The sequence below is a fragment of the Harpia harpyja genome, chromosome 22 (genome assembly GCF_026419915.1).
Source record: "Harpia harpyja isolate bHarHar1 chromosome 22, bHarHar1 primary haplotype, whole genome shotgun sequence".
NCBI lineage: Eukaryota > Metazoa > Chordata > Aves > Accipitriformes > Accipitridae > Harpia > Harpia harpyja.
In genome coordinates this window covers 14,441,047-14,464,644 of record NC_068961.1, presented here as the reverse complement: position 1 = coordinate 14,464,644, position 23,598 = coordinate 14,441,047, and the positions used below count along the sequence as shown (strand labels likewise).

Below are 23,598 nucleotides of genomic sequence, written 5' to 3'. Positions count from 1 at the left end.
AATATGAAGAAGAGGTGAAGTATAGGCCGGGAAGGCTGTTATCTCTACTGCCAGCAACAGGCGTTGGGGTGGAGAGATGAAATCATGCTGTGGTGTATTTTTGAGAGGATTCCACTTTAAAGTCCATGACTTCCCTAAGGAATTTAGTAGTTATTGAAGTATAATTGCAGTTTCAGTGGAAGAAGAAAAAGAAGAGGGAGATACAAAGAACAGTGGAACACATAGGACAGAACTGGAATGATCGTGGTAGATATTTATGGAAGGTCTATTTGGAAATTATTCTTCTGTCTAGCTTTCTTCAGTGAATTTTCTCACAAGAAGGGGTAATTATCCTTTTGGAATGGAAAAAGTAGTTCCTTTAATAGTGAACCACATCCTAGCTGACCTCCTTCAAATTCTACCCATATTTGCTTAGAACACATGCATTTGCATTGTTCCAAGTTAAAGAGCTCAGTCAGCATTGTTCAGTTAGAATAACCTGGACCACTCAGCAGGGTTTTTTTTGACGGGGCATTGTTTATTTTGTTTTTGAAATTAAATATTTAGGGTTTGTGTGCCTTAATTGGAGAACAGAAATGGATGTAGACAACTGACCAACAACTGTGCAAATGTCTTTTGTAGTACCAGTCTCCACATGACAAATTACTTTTCAGTTCAATCCAGTTAGTAGTGGGAAAGGGGTTGTGGGACTGCAAGTACACATAGCAGAACAGCAAAAGGTAATGACCAAAGTAATAGTTTATTGTATATGAGGTATTTTTTAGCGTAGAAGGTTGGGGGTTTTAAAATGTCTTAAGTAATAACCTGTTCCTTTTTTGTTTGTTTGTTTCAGCATTAAAGCTGGACGTCTCCTCTCGCACATTCCGTATCAGCTTTACACCAAGCAGTCAAGTGTTCAAAAAGGTCTCAACTTTAATAGCATATGCAAACCTGAAGATGCCATGCCAGGTCCAAGCAATATAGCTAAAGATCTCAACAGGGTGTAAGTGTTTCTGATCTTGTAATGCAGCTGCTAATCATTCACCCATAATGGGTTTGCATTTATAACTGTAACATTTTTAAAATTCATTTCGGCTTTATAAGAGGGAAGCTCTGAGGCACTGAAATTAAAAATAAGGTATAGCTATATGAATAGTTGAGGACAGAACTACAGTTACCTTGACTCTGAGTCTTGTCTCTGGTCTTTGGACCACACTTTGCTTGATAACATGACCTGGGAGTCCTAGAATGTAGCATATCTGTATGGAAGCAACAGGCATACGTTAACAGATTCTGACTAGTGACACTGAAAAGTAGGTCTTTATTTCAAAAACAAAAAGCTGGTATGATTTGATTACTTTTGCTAGAGGTGCCTAGGAACAAATGTAAATGCATACTAGTTAAGTTCTTTTTTTAGCTTCTTTTTTAAAAAAAAGTCACGGCGTACCTTAAGTATGCTAATACCAAGGTTTAAGTCATGCTTGAGAGAGAAGATGGATTAAAATATCCAATTACAATATAAAAAATTCTCCTAAAAGACCTTGAGAAGGGAATAGAAAACAGAAAGCACCAGCAAAACTTTTAACTGGTAGAGGAATAGGAATTTGGAAATAAACCTTCCACTTGAACAGACTATTCTGTAGATTTTTTTTAAGAGGGTTCCTGCATCTTTTTCAGAAGCACATGTTTGTTGGTTAGAGGCAAGAATCATAAAATCATAGAATGGTTGAGGGTGGAAGAGAACTCTGGAGGTCATCTGGTCCAATTCTACTGCTCAGAGCCAAGGATACTGTACAAGATGTTATACTTTCTGATTTGTGATGGTGATCTGTGTTCTTCCACAGTCCGCTGATCTGTTTAAAATCCAGTTCTGCAAAATGCTGAGAAGACTCTACCACATGAGTGGGATTTGACTATATATAGGAAAAATAAAACCAGTGCCACAAAATGAATATCCTAAGCAGTATTTCTTACCCATATTTTAAACAACAAGTGATACAATCACCAGCACCTGTTATTATTGTATTGTTAATATTTTTTAAATGAGAATATTCAGACTTCCAAAAATACCAATTTAGTCTGAAAAGCATGAGTTTAAAAACCTGCCTTAGCCACTGATACTAAATATGTACCACTGGATATACCACTTTCAACCATGAAACTCCTCAAAAATATTCTGTTTAATGTAATTTATGATTGTGATAATCTTAACCAAATTGTTGTCACAGTTAATTGGCTTTCTGATTTCACTGGTATACTGGATAGCTGATTATTTCCCACCTTTTTTTTGTGTACTTAAATTGCTACCTTTGCGAGTTGGGAGTGATGGTTGGGGTTTTTTCCGCAGATCAGGAGTATGCACAACCCTTGAAGGCTTTGGTTTTAATTCCACTTAGGGTTTGTTACACAGTTAATTTTTTGAATGAAAGCTTTGCCTCTCATACTGTCAGAGTAAATGTAAATTGCCAGTGCCCCTGTGGCAGAATACTTTGGTTTATATGCTTAAAAGATGAAAAGTAATTTGTTTGGGTTTTTGTCAAAAGCTAAGAATATGTTTGATTTATAGAGTTTGAACAGATTTTTCCTTGAAAGAAAATAAAATAAATTTAACAGGTTAATCTGAAGTAAGTTTCTAAAAAATATAAGTTTTCTATGTATACTTTCTTTTTTTCTTTGTTTGTTTGTTTGTAACTAGATAAGGAAAATCACATCTCTTGATAAAAAGATTACTCCTTCTGATGGTTTGCATATTCCTGCCGTTCATGCTGCCCATGGTAGTACAGTTCTGTTAGCAAATAAGTAATTATTGTAATTCAATTGGAGACTGCTGGTCAAACTACAGTCCTTGGAAATAGCTTTTCTAATGTGAGCATGATTTTGGTCACTCCTGTGTAAACTTCTGGTAGTGCTGCATTAATAATACACCAAATCTATGAAATCTTTTGTACAGCAATACAATATTTTGTGACATTGAGAGGACAGAGTTTGAGATAATTGTCTTGAGGATGTAAAAACTACTCAAGTATATACTGATAATAATTAGGAAGATAAATACTTAGCACTTGAAATGACCTGTAAATGTGCCTTTTTTATAAAAGATATGGTATTAAATAATCATATCTGTTTCAGAAATCATATTAACAAATGTGAGATGGAAAACGAGATCACACCTAATGGAGTAAGTAGCTGGAATGAAGAAGAGGAAGAAGAAAGCGATGATTTTGGATTTATGGAGCTGGAGCAGATCCTTCCTGGACGGAAACAAAATGGGATTCAGTCTCACAAAGACAGCACTGCCATTTTTAACGGACACACACACACTTCTACCAGTGCCTTAAAGACACAGGATTGCTGGGTGCCCTCCGGCAACGGTGTTGCAAGTAGGTTCTCTCCAGGCCCTGTGCAGGAGGAGGGGAAGACTGAAAAAGGCATGGTTGACTTTAGAGACTGCACAACGCAGCAGTTGCAGCAAAGCAACAAGAATACAGACTTCTCGTGGAATCCACATAGGACTATGAGTAATTCATCCTCATCTTCATCTTTGCACAGTAATGCTAAAATAAATGGTGCTCACCACTCCACTGTTCAGGGGCCTTCAAGCACAAAAAGCACTTCTGTACCTACTCCTAGCAAGGCAGCTTCCTTACCTGTGTCCAAACCTTCAGATTGTAGTTTTATTTCTGACTTTTATTCACGTTCAAGACTGCATCATATATCAACATGGAAGTGTGAATTGACAGAGTTTGTCAACAGCCTGCAGAGAAAAAACAGCGGTGTCTTTCCAGGAAGGGAAAAATTAAAAAAATGGAAAGCAGGCAGGTCCGCACTTAAAACTGACACAGGTAGATACTTGTTTAAGAAGGTTTATGTTGAGAAGGTGCCTTATATCTTTGTTTGTACATTAAATGTCTAACTGAGACTAAGTAGGTTAGTATTCAATATTTACCTTACAGTCAGGCTATGTGGAAAAGTTTGGTGACTTTGATGCACTGAAAACTAAAGAATCCAGCTGCTTTTGGTTTTGTTTGTTTGGATTTTTTTTTAACTTAAAATGTGACTTAATTTGATATTCTGGTCTATGTTCAATTCCTCCTTGTAGAAATAATATTCCTGACTTTACCAAGATACATGGATTGATCAAGGGGAAAAAATACTATATATATCTAAATCCACAAGTCTGTAGTTGCTGGGTGAAAATCGAAAGGGGAAAAAACAGAAGAAAAACCTTGCTGCTTATAGTTCAGTATGAAAATTTAAAAGATGAGTAACATGTGGAAGTGAACTAAAATCTAATTTTTTTTGTTTGTTTGTTAGTAAGAGTTTTATATACCTCTGGGTCTGTTTAAATGGGTAGCAGTGTCATACGGGACTTCTGAACCTGGCTTCTGACAGAAATGTTTTATGTCATTACATCAAGGGCCAAAATGAAAAAATATGTGTAATTCATGAGAGACAAAGTGTTACAAGTACAGTTAAAGTATTTTGCATCTTTAGAATCTCTCATTTACAGTCTTACTCAATTAAAAGGCTAGCTCTGTACCATCGAAGAGATTCTGACTCTGTTGTACTGTAAAAATACTCACTTGTAATCTTATGAAAATATGCTTGACGATAAATTACCACATCCTAAAAAATTACTGTTTAGATAAATTAACTGATTCTGTGTTTGTGCTAGGACACCCCAGTTATGAAACATGTTAGCTTATGAACTACCTTAATGTGTATTTTTTCCGTCAAATTACTGTATAAGCTAATATATTTTTATTTTCTCTTTGATTTGGCCTAGTGTATTCAAATAGTTAATGACTGTGTTGCAGTTGATAAGTAGCAGCTTCTTAAGCATTAACTTGATCACTTGATTTGTAAATATGCCCTTTATAAGACAGTCCTTATTTTTCAAAGAATGAGTTCAAATGGTAAATTATTAAAAACAGGAAAACATTTTTCGGATTACTCAGTAATTAACTCAGAAGTTAAGCAGAACAATTCACTTGACGTATTGAAGTATTTTTTCACTGTTATACTTTATGCATTGTTCAAATTAAGATTTTGTTGTTGTTAGATATAGCCTCCTCTGGTAGGTCGGAGGAGACATGCAGACTTGAACTTCTAGAATACTTGACACAAGTGTTTCTAGTGCTTTAGGCATGTAAGTTTTTCAGTCTGGAGCTATCTTGCTCATCTTTGCTGAATGTTTGCATGAGTGTAGGTACAGCAATGACAAAATCCAATTGCATGGGAGGTTTAAAACTAATTTTGGTGTGTTTCATGAAGAATTAATGGTGGCTCTTAGTGCAGCTAAACTTTTTTTTTATCTTTTGGAACAGTCTTCTGATTGATGAACAAAAAGGAGTAAAGTTCTCTGTTCCAGATTCAGTGTTAACATAGCGAAATTAAGATCCAGTTCCCGCAACATGCATTAATCTCCTTGGATTGGGGGAACTTGTTAGGTATAGGGTGTTAATTATGAGAAAATAAAATAGAAACTTTAAGTTGATGCATTTTTAGGCTGTTTGTCTACTGTTTATGTTTACGTTTCCCTGAGAATTTTGTAAATGTAAATATCTTCTTGGTGAGAAGAAACAAAATTCTTTATAATTTAACGTTGTAAAAACTTGATAATAGTCCTTGATGACTACTGTGAGTAGTACCAGAGTGTGTAAATTAGGGTTCAAGTTCTCTGTTGGTGTATCTTCATACTAGGTAATGTGTCTGTTGCGAGCTCAGCCAAGCCACAGAGCTGTATAATGCACGTGGATATGGATTGCTTCTTTGTGTCTGTGGCTATCCGAAATAGACCAGATCTCAAAGGTCAGTATTTAATTCTACATGTTACAGTTTACTCAGTTAAGGCTTTAAAAATAAAACCAAAATTGCACACTTACAAAATGAACTTTCCATGTTAATCTTTTTTTCTGGCATCTTTGATAGTCAGACCGTGCAACTTTCATATTCCTGCTTACTTTCTTACAATCCAAAAGCAAGTGGAAGAGAGAACTGGAATTCTCCTTGTTGTCTCCTTTCATTATGTAAAGAAGATAGAAGTAAAATCTGGAGCAACCATTCTCTGTAACATTGCACATACCTTACTGAGACTTAAATCTACCATATTAGAAATTGGAGGTCAAATTCTAGTTGTACCAAAAGTGGGTTTTGGTCACTCTCTGTTAAAAAAAAAAAGGGGGGGGGGGGGGATATCCTAAAAATTTTCCTGAAGTAACATAAGAACATAAGGAGCTTTGTTTAACTAGAAAAGTGGAAAGGTCAAGGCTGAGAATTAATTGTCTTTTTGCCTGATGCATCTTTTTCAAGGGAAGTTTGCTTCTCCTTCCCTTTTCTATCTAAGCTCTTACACATGAAGTATTATAAGGCCTGGAGGATGAACAATTCATTTGCCATTTAGAAGTCTGAGTTGTGTGATCATCGTTAGGGCATAGGAAGAGTTAGTGGAGCTCCTTAGCAAGTTTTGGTGGGTTTTTTACAAGTGTACAATTCTGAAGTGGAGATACTAGTTCTGTGCAAACATTGAACTCTGGCCATGCACAAGTCTGAAGATTTGGTGCAGTGGTGACCGTCTGACACGCAGCTATCGTAGACCCTGGGAAAGAGTAAGCTGTTATATACAATTCCTTTGCTCTCTTCTGTCCAAAGGCAGGAGCAATTGTATCAGAGATACTCCTGGTATGTTTGGGTCTTTAAAACTTTATTTCCTGCCAAGTTTCAAATTCCATTACTGGAATATAAAGAACCTAGGACTTTTCTGCAAATATTTTTTTCTGTTCCATGGAAGTCTGCCAGAACTTCCAGTGCATAAATTAGCTTCCTCTGGAAAAATTATGGAGGTGTTGATACTACTAAAAAGTCAAAAGTTTATTAAATATTTGATCTGTACAGTTAATTAAACAAGTGGAACTGAGTGTGTTGGTATGTGTATACTCTCCTAGTTTACTTAATAAACATGATAAAAGTATTTAAAATCAGTACACTGCTGTGTCTTAAACTAATGAATCATTAGGGTGTTGGTGAAGTTTCACAGCTTCCAGTTATACTTGTTAATAAAGACAAACCAGTATGGCTGTATTTTCACTCTTTAAAAGCTTTTCTTTACACGTGACTGCAATTAAGACAGCAAATTGATAGTCACAATGCAAAGTCACTTTCATAGCTGTTTCCTCCTTAATGCTGTAAGAGTGTATAAGCTTGAAAGAAATTATAAAAAAATAAAGCAGGCATCTTTATGATCTTACCTTAGTTTTGCTATTATTAAAATGTAAGCTATTGTAGATGTTGATTTACAAGTATATGCATTTCTTCTCCACAGGAAAACCAGTAGCTGTTACTAGTAACAGGGGTGCAGGAAAGGCACCACTGCGCCCTGGTGCAAACCCCCAGATTGAACAGCAATATTACCAGAATAAGCTATTGAATGGCAAAGCAGGTACAAATAAGTCTGTCTGTTTGTCTGTATGTTTTTAACTGTCATTATTGAAGACTTTTTCCTTAAAGCTATTAATAAAGTGTACAGTGGATGAATTTGATTTTTTCATGCAGGGGATTTCAGAAAAGAAGTATCTTTGGACAACATGGTGCTCTGTGGCCTCAGTAATAACATGCCACTGTGACTTCTTGTTAGTTAGCTTTGCTCAGTATGGATGAATTATTTTAGAGTAGTTTTAGGTTTTGCTCACGTTCGTTGAGGTTGCGTATAAGATATAATGTTAAGTAATTATTTAAAATAAGAAATAAATACAGGTTGTCTGGGATCACTTTGTTCTAAGTGAGTCTATTACAGAGAAGGTACAAAATAAATTTTAAAAGGCTACTGAAACGTTTTTTGCTGTAAAAGTAGAAATGACAGCACATGGCCAGTGAGAAATTGATTGTTTGAAGTTGGCTTTTGAATTGCATGTGTACAATATCTGTGTACAATGAGTTAAGTTGGGTGGTTGTTAGAGCATTTTAGGTTTCTAGAAAGTCTGTGCAACTTCATGAGTTCTGTCTCTCCAGTACTTTCTTTCCTCAAAACCAGGGCATCTGGCGTAGTTGGAGAATTCCTTACTTGCCTGCAGTAATTTAGAAATGTGTAACTTTCTGTGTCCTCAAGTAGTAGTATACTAATGGAAACAAAACATACTTTTATTACCAAGTTTTATTATTATTATACTGCCTGAACTGCATTTAGTATGAGAAGGTATATTGCTAAACATTGGCAACTTGTTTCTCTTTTTTTCTCCACCACTCTGCTTGATCAGCTTGAAACTTAGTTTTTACCACAAGGTTGGTAAAAAGTGCATATATAAGGGGCAGCTGCTATTTCATTTCAGTTTAGATGTGAAAATTGAGTTTCTCCTTTGTCCCTCGTACATGCACTTTTTACCAACCTTGTGGTAGCAATTACTGTTGTTAAAAAGCTTACACCTCAGTGAGTTATTTTGTTGATTCAGGAGGTGGATAAAGACAGGTTGTTCTTCCATGGTTATTTCTGAAATGTCAGTACTTTAAAAAAAAAAACACAAACAAACAACAAAACCAAACTAATAAATTCTGCCAATTTTCAAAGACATTTGGAAACAAGGTATTGCAGGAAGTGATGCCATTTTATTTGTCTTTTTGCATAGAATATATGTTTGTGGAACCCACTGGCCTTTAACTTTTTAAGGACTTTTCAGGATCCTCCAGACTTTAGTTTCTGCTGTGTTGTTTGCAAATATATAAGTGCGTTACAAAGATAGCCGTGGTTTTTATGGAGTTGGATTTTCTGTAGTATAGCTTGTGTATGAACTACTTATTGGTAGTTCAGGTTTAGACAGTGACTTCATAATTTTTATTAGGACCTTAGACTGGATAAGGGTGTGACTTCATACAATCAAGCAATGTTTGGAGAGTGAGGCAGTTAAATTACAGAAGTTTAGCTGATATCTAGCATGTTCTTTGTGATTCACAAATTCAGTAGTATCTCTTCTACTATATTTATTACTTAAGGCTACAGCAGATTTCAGCCTCATTGTATAACAAACTCAGTTTCTTACTGTGGCAGCTTTTTCTGGATATCCACACATTCATTTCTTTAACTTCAGCATCCAGTCTCACTGGCTTGCACACAGGCAGGCAGCTAGCTCTTTCTTTCTTGATACTTAGTCTGATTGTGCAACCTATTGTTTTGGTGAAAGGATTTTTTTCCTAATACTCTTTTTATAATCTCTATCTCATTAGCTGCAGTTCCTAATATTTTTTTAGTCTCTTTATTAATTTTTTATCTCCATGTACAGTGGTTTTATCAACGAAAAAATAAAACCTGTTGTTTCTGCTTGCATTCTCATACGTACGTGGCTTGTCTTCCTTTTGGGGAAAAGAAATTACAGTTAGTTATGGTCTTAGATGAAAAGGTGGAATTGGAGGTTAGGCTGTTCTAACATTACAGTATCTTAGAAAGTTATGTGACACACTTCACAGAATGTGTTTAATTGTGCCATTCCAGAGGTAAATATGGTCCAGTAGGTACATGTATCACATGGAAAAGTACTTTTTCTAAAATATCAAAAATACAGAATGCTAAATTATGCTGTTAAACATACACAATTCTGTTTGGGGACATGTTATATAAATGAAATAAAAAGGTAGTTGGGACCAACTTTGAACATGAGCATATTTTTACATCCATGCTTTAACATGGAATCCACTTCATTTTTTGATGCTTCATGCTTTCCAGACTGTTCTCTGATTTTGCCTTCTCCAGGTCTTGCTTATTAGAAAAAATGTTCCAAATTAAAACCAAACAAACAAAACAAAAAATAAACAAAACGAAACCCTTATGAATCACTTTTGACCAAATACTGGATTCTGCTGCTTCAGCTACTTCTTTTTTTTTGCAAATTACTTCTTTAGTGGTACTGGTTCCTGCCTTTGATCTGCATTGCTACACAATTACCTAGTGTCAATAGAATCTTGAATCTTTTATGCAATACTTTCTTTTTCTTGTTTGAATTCATCCAAGATTGTATAACTTTTAAATTTAAAAACTTGCTATCATTCTCACCCTACATCTCCGAATTGGAGATAGACTTTCTGGGTAGTAGAAGTTACTTCTCTACATACATGCCATCTTTAACATTCATGTTCTAAAGATAGAAGATTAACATATGTTAATCAGGATTCATAGTTTGGGGTCTCTTCCATGGCCAGAATGCCCAAGATGTGAATGTTTTCTAGGCTTCCTTTCCCTCAACCCTAGTATCTCCCTTTTTTCATTCTAAAGAGCAGCAGATTTTAACCATCATATTAGTCACAGATTTATTCTCAGCGATTTCTTTTTCACAGACTTGGGTCCTGGCCTCTGATTTCTCCATCCGTTGCTCCACATTCACCATGTGCCTGTCTAGTTTCCCAGCTTTTGATGAGAGGTTCTCTACCTTGCCTTCCATTGAGGACAATGTGTTCTGCATTGCCCTGAATTTCACATGAAGTGACTCCATCAGCTCATGGGGGGATCTGCTCTGCTGCGATGTGGAAAAAGTCGACGAGTCCAATGAAGATAGACAAGATGACAGCATCATCTCAGGCCAGGGCACAGGAAGGCATGGACTAAGGAAATTGTTCTTGTCATTCTTGTCTTTATTTGGGGCATAATTTTGCTCTAATTTTCAGTTGCAGACATCTTAGGTAACTTACTGAGCTCATCATACATTAAAATATTTAAGACATAAAAAGGTGCACGAATTTAGCAGAAATTCTGAATAAAAGCAGTTTTTCACATGAGTCAGGCTCTACCCCTGCTGTCTCCACTCACTCATTACAACACTTTCTCTGGTCTGATAACTACTCGTGTGTGCACATAGCTCCATGTTTCCTTTCAGTTAAATTGTCAGTTTGTAAGTTGTTAGTACCATGAAATATAATGAAGCATTGTGGCACTCTGAAGAAAACTACCTGTTTATTATATTACGAAGTTGTATGGTATTAAACAGACTACAATAATGAAAAAGAACTATAACATATATATTAGATTTCATTTTAAGTAAATAGAAGCTTTTTGTCTGTATGATACCTTGTTGTTTTCATTCTGATGGGGAGTTTGGGAGGGCATAGTAGTTTTTGCATCTAGCCATTTTTTCAGGCTGATCTGTATTTAGAGTATAGGCATGTGTCTTTCAAGGTTTACATACTGTGAAAACCCAGACAGAAAGAAATAGAAAATGCTTTACTTGATTCCAGTATTCAGTGTCATGGAATTCTGTTCTAGTACCTAGTACACAGTGGGCCTGGAGGACTCTTTAAAATTTATCTAAGAGCATGCAGTGAACTTTTATAGAATTAGGGAAGGTCTGTCTCGTTTTCAGTCTGGGGTTGCAGTATTTGTAATTGTATCATTTTGATCCAAGATAAATTTATGGTGATATTTGAAAGAAGTTGACATATCCTAATAAGAGAATTATGAGGAAGTAACAGCAGAAGTTTTGTCGATCAATATCCCCATAAGAGTGTTAAAGGAAATATAAGTTTCTAGCTAGCACTTTTTAATTAGAGCTAATTAGCATTCTGGTTATTTTACTTCTTAAAAATCACTTTGTGGTATCTAGTTTATTAGAAAAGTTTTAAGTAAGAGGTTTTAAGTATGATAAAATGTGGGTTTCTATTCTGAATTTAATTTCTGTGTGGTAGTTGTGCTTTTTGTAAAAAGAAATGTAGCTAAGTGTCTTCTTGTTCAGCCAAGCAGTTGGTAAATTTTTGAGTGTCTTGTATTTGTTTACAGGATGTGGTTGTAGCAGTGAGCCTCAAGTGTTTGATCATTTTTATTGTCATTAAAGCTAACTGAGATCAGTCTTACTTTAAAGTATAGTGTATGTAGTCACCAACAAGCTGCTGTCTAGTAATTAGCAGGAAAACAGACATTTTCTGTAGCTTAATACTCTTCTCAGTAATATGTACATACCGATCTGCAGAGAGAGATTACTATGTGGGGGGGTTCTTTTTTTTTTTTTTTTTTTTTTCTGGACCATGATATAAATCCATATAGTATCAAGAACCTCTTCATCAACAGGTAGCAGTATAGAAATTGTATAAAATAAAATCCATAATTTTTATTTTATTCACATTCATTCTGTTGAACTCTTAAAAAAATAACATAAAAACAAATGTAAATGTTATTTTCCAAGCAGAAATTAGAGTACCTGATAAGTTGGACTCATCAGTTTGGGAGCATCCGGATTCCACACATGTGAACGGAGCTGACTTCGATCTCACTGTTCTGTCCATGGCTGAAATAGCTTCTTGTAGTTATGAAGCCAGGTAGGTAAAAGTTACCTATCAAGTTGCTTGAAAATCTCATACAGATAGGCATAAAATGTCCAAAAATAGCAGTTGTTAAGTCAATTTCTTGAAATTTAATCTAAAGAGGAATTTGGGGGTTTTTTTATGTTTTCTAAAGTTGTAGTTCTATAGGTTGTTAGAATTTAACACAAGGTCTTCCCTATGGATGCTGCTGCTTTTTAAACACTGCTTAATAGCTCTCAGCCTAACCTACATGTTACTTGAAACAAAGCCTGTTAAGGAAAACCTTATGCCATTCACTGTGATATTGTTGATTTCATAATGTTATCTTCACTTCTTTGTATCAAAATTGCATTCTTTTATGGAATTAAGAACACTTCATTACTGAAGGTTTTAGTTAAAATCAGACAGTAAGTGTGATTACTAAACTTAAAACCATTTCTTGCACAGATTATGTTGAACATCCCCAATAACACAGCTTATAAATGTTCAGAGTATGAAACAACTTGTCATAAATATAAGCACAGTGTTGGAAATACAATTTTCTTCCCTGATGGAAGTAATACTCCAGAAATTACTCCTTCATTGGAACCTTTCTCAAGTGTGCTAGGAAAGGCAGGCTTAAATTTGTATCTCAAAAAGTTAAGAGTTTGTTTATTACAGGAGCATAATTTTGTAAGCTTGCACAGTGGAATATAAGATCCAGTTACCTTAGTCACTGTAGTATATGCGTGGTTTTAATTTGAAACAGAAGACAGCAAGTAGTGCATTCTGGAGACTTTTTCTTAAGCTTGTTCCCAAAGGCAGGCTGTCCATGCTGCATGCCTGAATATTATACAGCTAATTCAAATACTCTATTTGCAGTTATTTTTCTTACCTATTAAATTACTAGCAGTTGGACTAAATTCCTTTATATTGATAACCCTTTTTTGTGGGAAAAAACAAATACTTCATTTGGGTATACCCCATATTAATTTGTGGAAAAGTTGGTACTGTGTTTATTTGGGGTCTTTTATTATTTAATTTTAGACAAGTCGGCATAAAGAATGGAATGTTTTTTGGCCAAGCAAAAAAGTTGTGTCCAAATCTTCAAGCAGTTTCGTATGATTTCGACGCATACAAAGAAGTTGCACGGACAGTATATGAAATATTAGCAAGGTAACGTGCTGTTTGTTTACATGATCTTTCATGGTAAGGTTATCAGGCATATTTTATTTGCCACTGCTGAATGCCATTATTTGATTTAGTATTTTCATCTCCATGTTACTCTTCAGCTTTGATAAAGCCATTCCTACTCAAGATCTTCCTTTTGTAGTATTTTTGTTATTTTGAGCACCGTGCTTCCTCTGAGCATTCTTTCATCTTGAAGCCAAATCCTGTAAACAGTCAACATCTGACTTCCAAAGGAGTCATTGTTAAATTTTTTACTGATTACACTATGAGAAGCAGATCCCTGCTTATTAGTGAGATTCCTCCAAGAGCTTTTTTGAGTAACTTCAGAATGGGTTACTAGAGTAACATCTATTAGAAACTACTTTCTGGTTTAAAATGCACTTGAACAAAACTGGAAATTTATTATTCTCAATGAAAAATAAGTATTCAACTCCTTCTCCAGCTGTTCCTTTAAAATCATGATGCATGTTCAAATTAGTCGTACAATAGTAGTGTTACTGTAATTTGCTGGTTTAGCATTTTTAATATATAATCGATGTGTGATACAAAATAAGCAGGGAAATGCCAACACAAAAGGAAGACTTTATTTGCTACATATTTGTTTTAACAGATGGTGAGCAGTTGCTGGTGTTTCACCTCCTTTACTTTGTGTTGATAGCTATACTCATAACATCGAAGCAGTCAGTTGTGATGAAGCACTAGTAGATATCACTGAAATCCTTACAGAGACCAGATTGACTCCTGATGAACTTGCAAATGCTATCCGCACCGAAATCAAAGCCCAGACTAAATGCACTGCTTCTGTTGGGATGGGTAAGTACCTATTTCATTTCTGTTTACAAGCAGTGCCTGCTATTGTTAGGTGTAGCACAGCTATGTAAGATTGTTAAAACTCTTAAGTGTTTGTGTGGTACAGAATATATTGCCATTTAAATTAAATTAGTGTAAATAAAAATGCAAGAAAAACGTCGTAAGTGGAAACTTAAGCAAAAATTTATAAAATTGCTATCGCTTCTCCTTTGTTATCTGAACAGTATGCTAAAATTCCATCTGTATGATATTCTTACATTCATTTTTATGAAATGCTACTGTATTTTTCCAGTAAATAGAAAAATGAGCAAAGATTCTGTTCTTTATTGGAGATAGCAGTAAGAGTTTATAGGGTGGTATGATTTAGCATAATTATTAGAAGGTATTGAAAGCAAAGGTTTGTGTGATTTGTAGTAGGTGTTGTATATGAAATAACACATCTGAAAAGACTTCCTTGATTTCTTTTCGCTTGGCCCCTTCCCTTCTTGTTTGTTTTTGTCCCTAATTAATGCTAGAGTTGAATATCTGTAAATAAACATACTGAGTGTATATAAGTGTATGAAATCCACTTATGAGACAAGCTGAAATTCATTACTGTAAGCAGAATTCTTCCTTTATTTGTTATGATATCATAGTACAGAGACACTAATTCCCTGGGTTCCTGTTTGTGTCTTGTTTTGACTTGAAATACATTTGTAATCTGTTTTATATGCTTATTTAGTGTGTTTTTTCTATAGAAAGAGCGGAATTAGTTTTTAAAGCGTTATTTTCTAATTTGATATCATAGTTCTCTTACTGATTGAAAGAGACAAATAACTATGAGCATTTTTTTTCTTTGCTAATAATCAGTTTGTGTGAGATATTGGAAAATTATTTTGGTATCCTTTCTAGAAATTCATATGGTAGGTACACAACAAGGACTTTGTCTCTTCACTCATAATTCATTAAGTAAATAAATTAGAGGAAACAACTGTACTATTACATGAATGTAGAGACCTTATTGCAAAAACATGGTCTGCCAGAAACATACATCTTGTGTAAGTGATTTATATGTTGCCCAATGGGAAAGTTTTACCCATATAATAAAATGTAAATTTGAATAGATACTGTTATACTATTGAGATCTCCTCTCAACACTGTTGTCTGACTGGAGATAAACTTAAGAAGCTCGTGCTTAGGCCAGTTGAATAAATTTAATTTTTACCCTAAAGATTTTAGTGGCTCAACTAAACTGATTTAAATAATGCTAGTGAAAGATTAAACACTCATCTATAAACATCCCATATCTTGGTTTCTCATTTGTTAAGTGAGGTGTTAGTTGTTTCCTACTTCACTTTAGTGTTGTGGGAATAATACATTGCAGAAGGTAAATCACTGAGATTTCATGGTATTAGAGGCTATGTTGGTATGTTTGATAGATAAGAGGATCAAAAATCTTCAGTACTGTATAGAGAAAACATGGATCCCCAAAGTTAAACAGGAAATTGAATGAGGAATCTGTCATTAGTTGTTTCATCAATTTAACCTCTCAGGAGAAACAGTGCACATAAAACTCAGTTACTGTTCTTAATGACTGAAATTTTAGAACAGCCAAAAAGAATGTGAACACAGGTGGGAGGAGAACAACAATAGTAACACACAGTGCTGTGAGTCGTGAATTCCCCTGACCTTTTATTAGTTTGCTTTATCTTAGAACAGGGTGTTTGAGTGGCAATAATGAATGTGTTTGGGTATCATTTCAGAGATCTTATTGGCTGGGCACGAATAAGCCTGTAAACAGGGAAGAGAAAGTGCTGAAATAGGTCTTGTTCCCACCACACTTCATGAGTGCATATAATAATTTAAAAGTCATTGGGTTTTTTTAGTGAATACTCAGGCTCAAATATTAGCTTAATTCCAGTATTTCTTGTATAATATACTTGATAGAATTGTCACCTAAGTATTATTTACCTTGACCACAGTGGATTTTTTGAAGTTCTGCAGTGTCATTTGCACTTAACTGTTTATCTGTACCTCTACACATGTAGAACCAAGACAAATAAATTCAGTGTTCTTAGTGAAGTGTCCTGCACTTACTTCTTGGTTGGTTTGGGGGTTTTTGGTGGTTTTTTTGTTTGGTTGGTTTTAACTCTACAATTGCAGTTACCACTACAGTTACACTGCTGTAATCACAAATATGGCTAGCTGCTAGTTTGGAATTAGATAACTGCAAATATATATGAAAATATTTCATTAAATCCTTTGTAAAAGATAAAGAATTTTACTGTACTTTGTGCATTTTTTTCCTTGACTGTTGAACTGCAGCATTCTACTTGAGAAGACAGAAGTTAACACAGACATACTTTGCTGTTTATACAGGTTCCAATATTCTGCTGGCCAGAATGGCAACTCGTAAAGCAAAACCAGATGGACAGTATCACTTAAAACCTGAAGAAGTGGATGATTTTATCAGAGGGCAACTTGTTACCAGTCTTCCAGGTACTCCTTTCTTTTAGAGGATGTTTTGCCTCCTGATATTAAAACAGTTTCAGCTACAAATCTGTGTGCTGGATCAAACAAGATTAGATGCTATTCCATGGTTATGATCTGAAAACAGAAGATATACTGATTTCTGAAAATTTCTGAAATTTCTGAAAAGAATCTCTGTGACCTTTTTGTATCTTTGAGAAGCATCTTTTTTAGTAAAGAATTTTATGGATTCACACAGCATGATCTACAGAAGAAACTCAGAGTTTCGTATGGTATGCAACCTTATATCCTTTAATAAAATTATTTAGATGAGTCAAGTGAGTGCTAGCTTGCTGTATCATAATGAATGTAATAAAATGAGTAGCATCAGGTACTTATCGTTGAGAGAGGCAGGGTTTGCTTAGAACTAAGAACTAGTCCAGGAGAGTAAAAAGGAGCATATGAAGTCAGGAGTTGGAAAAAATAGCACAGATGCCATAATAAAACAGAATATATGAAGGGAAAAAATGAGAGAGAGAGGAGTTTGTTTAATCTCTGCTGCATCTAAGAAACTCTGAGGGATTTCAAAGAGAATAAGGACAGAAGGAAAATTAAGAAATAAAATTTGGTGGAGGAGAATGTTACCGAACTAGAGAAGTGTTTCTGCTTGCAACATGAGCTGTATTAGAATGGCTGGTAAATAGAGAAGAAGGTGGAAAGTAAGGCTACTGTGGGAGTATTACCACTGCTATGCTTTGCATCCAGCTATAGACAGTTTTTGGTTCTGGTAGAATACACATTAGGCATTTGTTACACAGGTAATTATTTTTTTGTGTAAGGATCTTCAGCCAATGGTATACTGCAAACTGTGACAGAATGTGTTGATTCTTTTCAAGAACAACAGGTTTGTCAAATTGCAAGTTTTTTTGCCTAGTTGTCTGAAGAAATGATTGTGACAGTGATCATGATTTATAATTTGCAAGTATGAAAGTACTAATAGTTTTATGAACTGTTTGGCTGTTTCAGCCAAATCTTGCTGAGGGAGAGAAGTGCTAATGACATAATGTTTCCACAACTTTTGTGAAAAATGACAGCTTGACAGAGGAGAGTGATCCAAGTGAGTACATCCTTTGAGGGACAGGCAGGCAAAATTCAGCTATTGTACATTTTTGCAGTAGTTCCCAGTCATCATATGTATAGCCAGAGTATGTGTTTTCTGTCCTGCGTTCCTGGGTCAGGTAGGAGAGAGAAGGGTATTTCAGTAAGGGAGAACTGGAGCGATTGAGTGGGATGCCTGTGGACATAGAGAAGACCAAGGAGAAAGCTGGAGGGCAGGAAAGAAGTATTTCTGGCCCACAGATTTTAGGGAGGTTCTCCAAGGCATAGTGGCATTCACAGAGAGATGGCAGGGAACTGGAGTTACTGTGCTGGGAGAGTGATAGACAGTAAGGACATACAGAATACACCTGTATGAAAACAGGCTTTATAGTTTTTTATTGTTCCAGGAAAATACTTTAAAACGGTTGTAAGCTAAAGTGTTTCCTGGCATGTAATTCTGTATTGTATTGTTATTCCATACTTTAGTAGTATAATGTGACCCAGACATAGTGCAAAAAGTGCTGAGTAAACACTCATTTATGCTTTGTATGTTTGTGATCAGCTGAGCTCAGCCTGCATGTGTATACATGTATTTAGTGTTAAATGTTCAAAATAGTATTTTTCTCTGTTTAAGAAAATAAAAAAAGAGAAGGGAAACAAAAAATAGACAGCAATAGACACTGAAATGACAAAGTGGTAGGAATAGCATACATAGACAGGTGCAGGTTTACCAGAAATTCTCTTTATGTATCCCCTTCCATGGCCAAACATAATATTACAGCACAGCACCGTTTCTCTTTGGCATAACTTATAGGAAATATTTTTCCTCTAGAAAATTATTCATATGGTACTGTGCTTTGACTTGAGTATTTTAAAGTTTTCAGAATTCACTTTCATGTTCATAGTAAAAACTTCTTAGTGTTTGTGTCAGTAATGCCACTTGGACAAAGAAACAGATTATTAAAGATAGCAGCTGATTACCTGAGATTTCTAACTTTTGCTGACTTTGGTAAACTCAAAGGACTAATATTTTTCAGAAGTAACAGGCAGTCTCTCCAAAACCCAGAAATACACTTAAGTTTATCACACTTACATATGTGCCGTTGCCATGGATACCTACAATTTCTAGTGCTTGGTAATTCAAAGCGCAAGTGATACAGGTATGCTATCACTTCTACTGGAAATACTATTTTTCTGCCTAGGAAGCAGTGGAACAGTAGTCAAAATATTTGTTAGTTTTATTTTAGATTAAATTACTTGTAGTACGTTTTGCCATAATGTACATGTTGGACACTCTTTGGACTGAGTGTTGTGGTGTTCAGAGCTGTATACTCTGTAACAGGCAGTACCTTGTCAAGAAGATTTGCAAGCAGGAGTCATTCACATTTTACCCAGAAATAAAGAAACATGCTGCAGTATGACATCTTAAAATAAATATATAAAATAGATTAAAGAAATACAGGTAAGATAGCAAAAGTTTCCATTTGAACCATGTTTTATTGAGTAGAATTTTTTTTTATGGTGTGTATTTATTAATTTGATAGGACCTAGTATAGGTTTAAAAAGACAAATTCTATTTGTTCAAAACCTGACTGGCTCTGAATTGTGTAGAGTTAACAGAACTAATTGCTTTGTTGTTAGGGGTTGGCAGGACAATGGAATCTAAGCTGGCTTCTTTGGGAATTAAAACCTGTGGAGATCTGCAGTGTGCTTCAATGTCAAAACTGCAAAAAGAATTTGGTCCAAAAACAGGTCAGATGCTCTACAGATTTTGTCGTGGTTTGGATGATCGACCTGTTCGTACAGAAAAAGAAAGAAAATCTGTTTCAGCAGAAATCAACTATGGAATAAGGTTTACACAGGTAAATTGAAACTTACTTCCTTTTCTGCAGTGAATTCTTTCAGCTGTGGAAGAATCTTCTCATATTCTGATTATTGTCACTTACACTTTGATCTGTTAGAGCACCGTCTTAGTCACCAAATAGAAACAAGGAATATGAAGAAGTAGGAGACCAAACGATAAAATGGGAGGAGAGACTGCAAAAGTATTGGACTGAAAAGAAGCTAGCACAAAATTAGCTGGCTATTGTGCATTCATTATACAAGTCTGGTACAGAAAAAGAGAACCACAGTAGGTTTGTCAACACCTGGCATTTTCTTTCATTTAAATGCTGATTATTCAAAGATGCCAGTGCCTGAAACCATAATGAGCTGCTCCAATACAACATTTTTATTAGACTTTTTACAAATATTGTAGAGGGGGGAGTGTTGTTGACAAAATTGTATCAAAAATAACTCAGCTCTTTGTTGAGAACTTAAGCATTTATAGAAATTATAGAACAATCAGCTTTGGAGAGACCTTATGATGTTGTGTAGTCCAGCCTTTTGCTCAAAACAGGGGAAGCTATGAGATCAGACCAGTTGCTCAGGACCATTCTGGTGGTGGAAACCTCCAAGAGCAAAGACTGCACAACTTCTCTGAGCAACATGTTGACTGTTGACTTTCCTCATGGTGAAAAAGATTTTCCTTATAAGCCCTAAGCTCTTCATCTTCTACGTGTGTGCTTAAAGTTAGACTTGCAATTCTGTGTTGGGGTTTCTAAATACATATATATTTTTTTTAAACACTTATTTCCAAAAGGACTTAGTATTTCCTACTTATTTCAGCATTAGGATAGGAATCTACCATCTCACCTAACTACAGGGACCTACAATGTAAACAAAACACTTGAAGTTAAATTAAGACAATTGCCTGTGAGTCAGCTTGCTCTTTTCAGCTTACACAATCTGGATTGCATTAACCCTTAATGATTTACCTTCAATATTTGAAAACTGGTAATTATCTAAACATGTTGTTGTTTTTCCCCTTCAGCCTAAGGAAGCAGAAGCTTTCCTTCTGAGCCTCTCAGAAGAAATCCAACGTAGACTTGAAGCTGCTGGTATGAAGGGTAAACGATTGACCCTTAAAATTATGGTCAGAAAGGCTGGGGCACCAGTGGAGCCTGCAAAATATGGAGGTCATGGAATCTGTGATAATATCGCCAGGTAACTACACATGGAAAAAAGAATGGTTGGTAGTAGGCATGAGCACACTTCTGCAGGATGTTGAGCACCAAAACTTACAGAAAGACAGGACAGAAATTTTAAAGTGCTTGGTACCTCTTTGTCTACATATCAAACCTGCACCAAAATCAGAAGTAGAATATTATTATCAAAAGTCATCTGTGTTTGGGTTGTACATATGTGGTCTTTTGGTCATGAGCATGGAATGTAAATTCCCCCAATGATAAAAAACAGCATATTGGGAGGAGAAGGAAGGAAGGAAGGAAGAGACTAAGGTATCTGAATCAGAAAGAGAGAACAATTTTAACAGTCATCTTTTACCTTTGAGTTTCTTCAAAGACAAAAATGGGCAAAAAAGAAAATGCATCAGAAGTTGAAAAGTTTTGGGGCATAGAAGAAACAATTTGTGGTTTTCAGAGGAAGCAGGAATGGGAAAGAAGGAATCTGACTCCACAAGTGTATTCTTTGTGGTTTGAAATTGCTTTCTTGAGAGAATGTACCCTTGCATGCCTGTGGATGCTACTTAAAAATTCCAGTGATTTAGTGAAATATTTTCAATGAATCATTGTGACTATCCACTTCTCTTGGTAGGGAGGTACTTTTTTTTTTCTTTTGACTTCAATAATCTGTAGTTTAAGGTTGCTTTTAATTTGATGATAGTCTCGTGAAATACTAGGTAATAGAGGCATTTGATCTTTTAAAGGGTTTGTCTTCAAACAGTAATACATACATAGGTGTATATTGTTGGTGTACATTTCTCCAGCTTGCTCAATATTGGAGCTGGTTTTCCTTTCACAGTACCTGTAGAAGACATATTTACATCCTGCACTATGACACGTATGCAGCAGTATTTTTATTTCTTTCAGTGACCGGCTGAGTTGAAATGTTCTGCTCCTGCAGACTGTTTCCTCTCCCTGAGCTGTGTAGTGTTGAGTACTTCCCTTTTCTTGAGGGCTTTCTGCTGTTCTTTGATAGGTTGTTCGTCACATGCCGATTGTGACAGTTGGAGTCAGTTCTCAAAGAAAATTGCCTTTGTACTTGTCAAGAAGGATAACTGATCAGTACCATTCTCCTTCAAGTCTAGAGTGCATGGGGACTAGGGCAGTATTTGCAGAATTACTTGCTGCAGAAGACTGAGAGGCCACTTTGGATTCTGAAGATTGGAGCTGGCATCAGACAGCTTGGACTGCAGTTGTCCATCTTAGTACAGACAAGTTTCTTTGTGTCAAATCTGTCTTTCGTGTTGTGTCACCAATAAGTCTGCAGAGAATTTTTTTGGTCCTAGAAGAGAAGAGACAAGCTCCAGAGTAGAGCTAAGAAAGTTGAATCTCAAAATATCAAGATCAGAGACTGTGCCCCATGTTTCGGCTATTCAAGAAGGCAACTTGTTCATGTCTCTTGACGGCTTAAGAACATACTTTTAGGATTGAGGGTGTGTTGAGATAGAGCTTTATGCCTCCTTTATTGGAACTAATGCCAGACTGCTTTCTCATGAACAGGTCAATGCCTTGGACCTCATTTCTGTGGTCAGGCATGCTAATGTACATGTGCCCTGAAATTTCCTTAATTCGTAAAAGTCTTCATTAAGGTAAGGTGAGCAGGCACCCAAGGATGCTAAGTTGTTCACACATAGCTGAAGCAGTTCTGATGTCAGGATCTCATTTGGCAGTGTCTCTGTTTCTGCTTCTGGCTTTACTAATGAACTTGGTAACCCCAGTCAATCCAAATGATGCTATTTGATTATATAGGTGCTGTCTTTGTTAGAGCATTTCTCTTCAGTCCAGTGAAAGGGTTTTTAGCAGTAGCGGGGTAAACTCTGGAAGCTGCATCCAGGCAAATGAATTAGAATCGGAGGAGGGTGGTGTTCCCTCAAGTGTGCTTTCCCTGTGTACAGCCCAGTTCCAGCAGTTTGGTATCATTTACTGGAGCTAAAAGTGACCAGTTTCTCTCTTCAATTGAAGATTTTCTCTGTAGCTATAGCTCATGACCCATTTCTTGCCCCCTTACTTCACAGGTGAATGAGTTGCTATGCTTTCTCATCCTACAGGTCAAGCTTTGCCAGAATGATAATCATAGTCCTACAAAGGATTCAGACTCACAGACACACCTAAAATCAAATTCAACTTCTGAGATGTTAATGGTATTTTTACTGCATCATTGATATCAAGTCCTGATAGTACAGCGTAGACCTTTGTAAAATACTCTTCTGAAATCATGTGTACCTTTAAACCCATCCTGCATTTCTCTCTGATATTTTGTATAGTTGCATCTTAATGGTGATACTGATCTCCTTTTTCTTAAAAATGTTAATGTGTAAGACTCAGGGAGGTCTTCATACCATTCAGAGCAGAAAGGTTTTTCCTTTTCATATTGGCAGAACCAGACCTTTCTGGACATAGCTTGGCTGTCCATGGTGGTTTCTGACAGATTCAAAAGTAGAGCACAATTTAAGGAGACACCATCAAAGTATTTAGTAAGTTGTCAGCATGGCACACTGTCAAAACACCAAGGTGGAATTTCTATTTGTCCATAGAGCCCACTCCATCAGAGTTAAAACTGCATCGGTTACCTCAGTGAGAAGACTACATCACTCCCATACATTTGATTAGCCACCTGAAATTCTGTCCTTATCTGTCTCAAATGTTAGGCCGTTAGAGAATCCAGAACTACCAAGCACTACTACTGCCCTGCCAAGCTCTCAGGTGGCAATTTGTAAAACTCATAACCAGGTAATTTTGTGAGAGTTGTTGCAGAAAATTG

General features: G+C 35.8%; 2 protein-coding genes across 8 annotated transcripts in view; both read left to right on the top strand.

The window, feature by feature from the left end:
- Positions 1–23,598, top strand: part of TXNDC9 (thioredoxin domain containing 9) — a 186,128-nt gene that overhangs the window by 91,984 nt on the left and 70,546 nt on the right. The gene's annotated exons all lie outside the window — the stretch shown is intronic.
- REV1 (REV1 DNA directed polymerase) overlaps positions 1–23,598 on the top strand; it is a 62,581-nt gene that overhangs the window by 22,650 nt on the left and 16,333 nt on the right. For 2 of the 7 annotated variants that reach the window (XM_052773574.1, XM_052773575.1), the window contains 10 exons: positions 833–982; positions 3,109–3,821; positions 5,683–5,790; positions 7,301–7,417; positions 12,132–12,264; positions 13,276–13,404; positions 14,078–14,232; positions 16,588–16,707; positions 19,417–19,637; positions 20,648–20,820. In XM_052773574.1, coding sequence (XP_052629534.1) covers positions 833–982; positions 3,109–3,821; positions 5,683–5,790; positions 7,301–7,417; positions 12,132–12,264; positions 13,276–13,404; positions 14,078–14,232; positions 16,588–16,707; positions 19,417–19,637; positions 20,648–20,820 — 2,019 coding nt within the window. Of the gene's footprint in view, positions 1–832; positions 983–3,108; positions 3,822–5,682; positions 5,791–7,300; positions 7,418–10,332; positions 10,639–12,131; positions 12,265–13,275; positions 13,405–14,077; positions 14,233–16,587; positions 16,708–19,416; positions 19,638–20,647; positions 20,821–23,598 lie in introns of those variants that run through there. The other 5 variants (XM_052773576.1, XM_052773579.1, XM_052773580.1 and 2 more) reach the window with 5 other exon arrangements.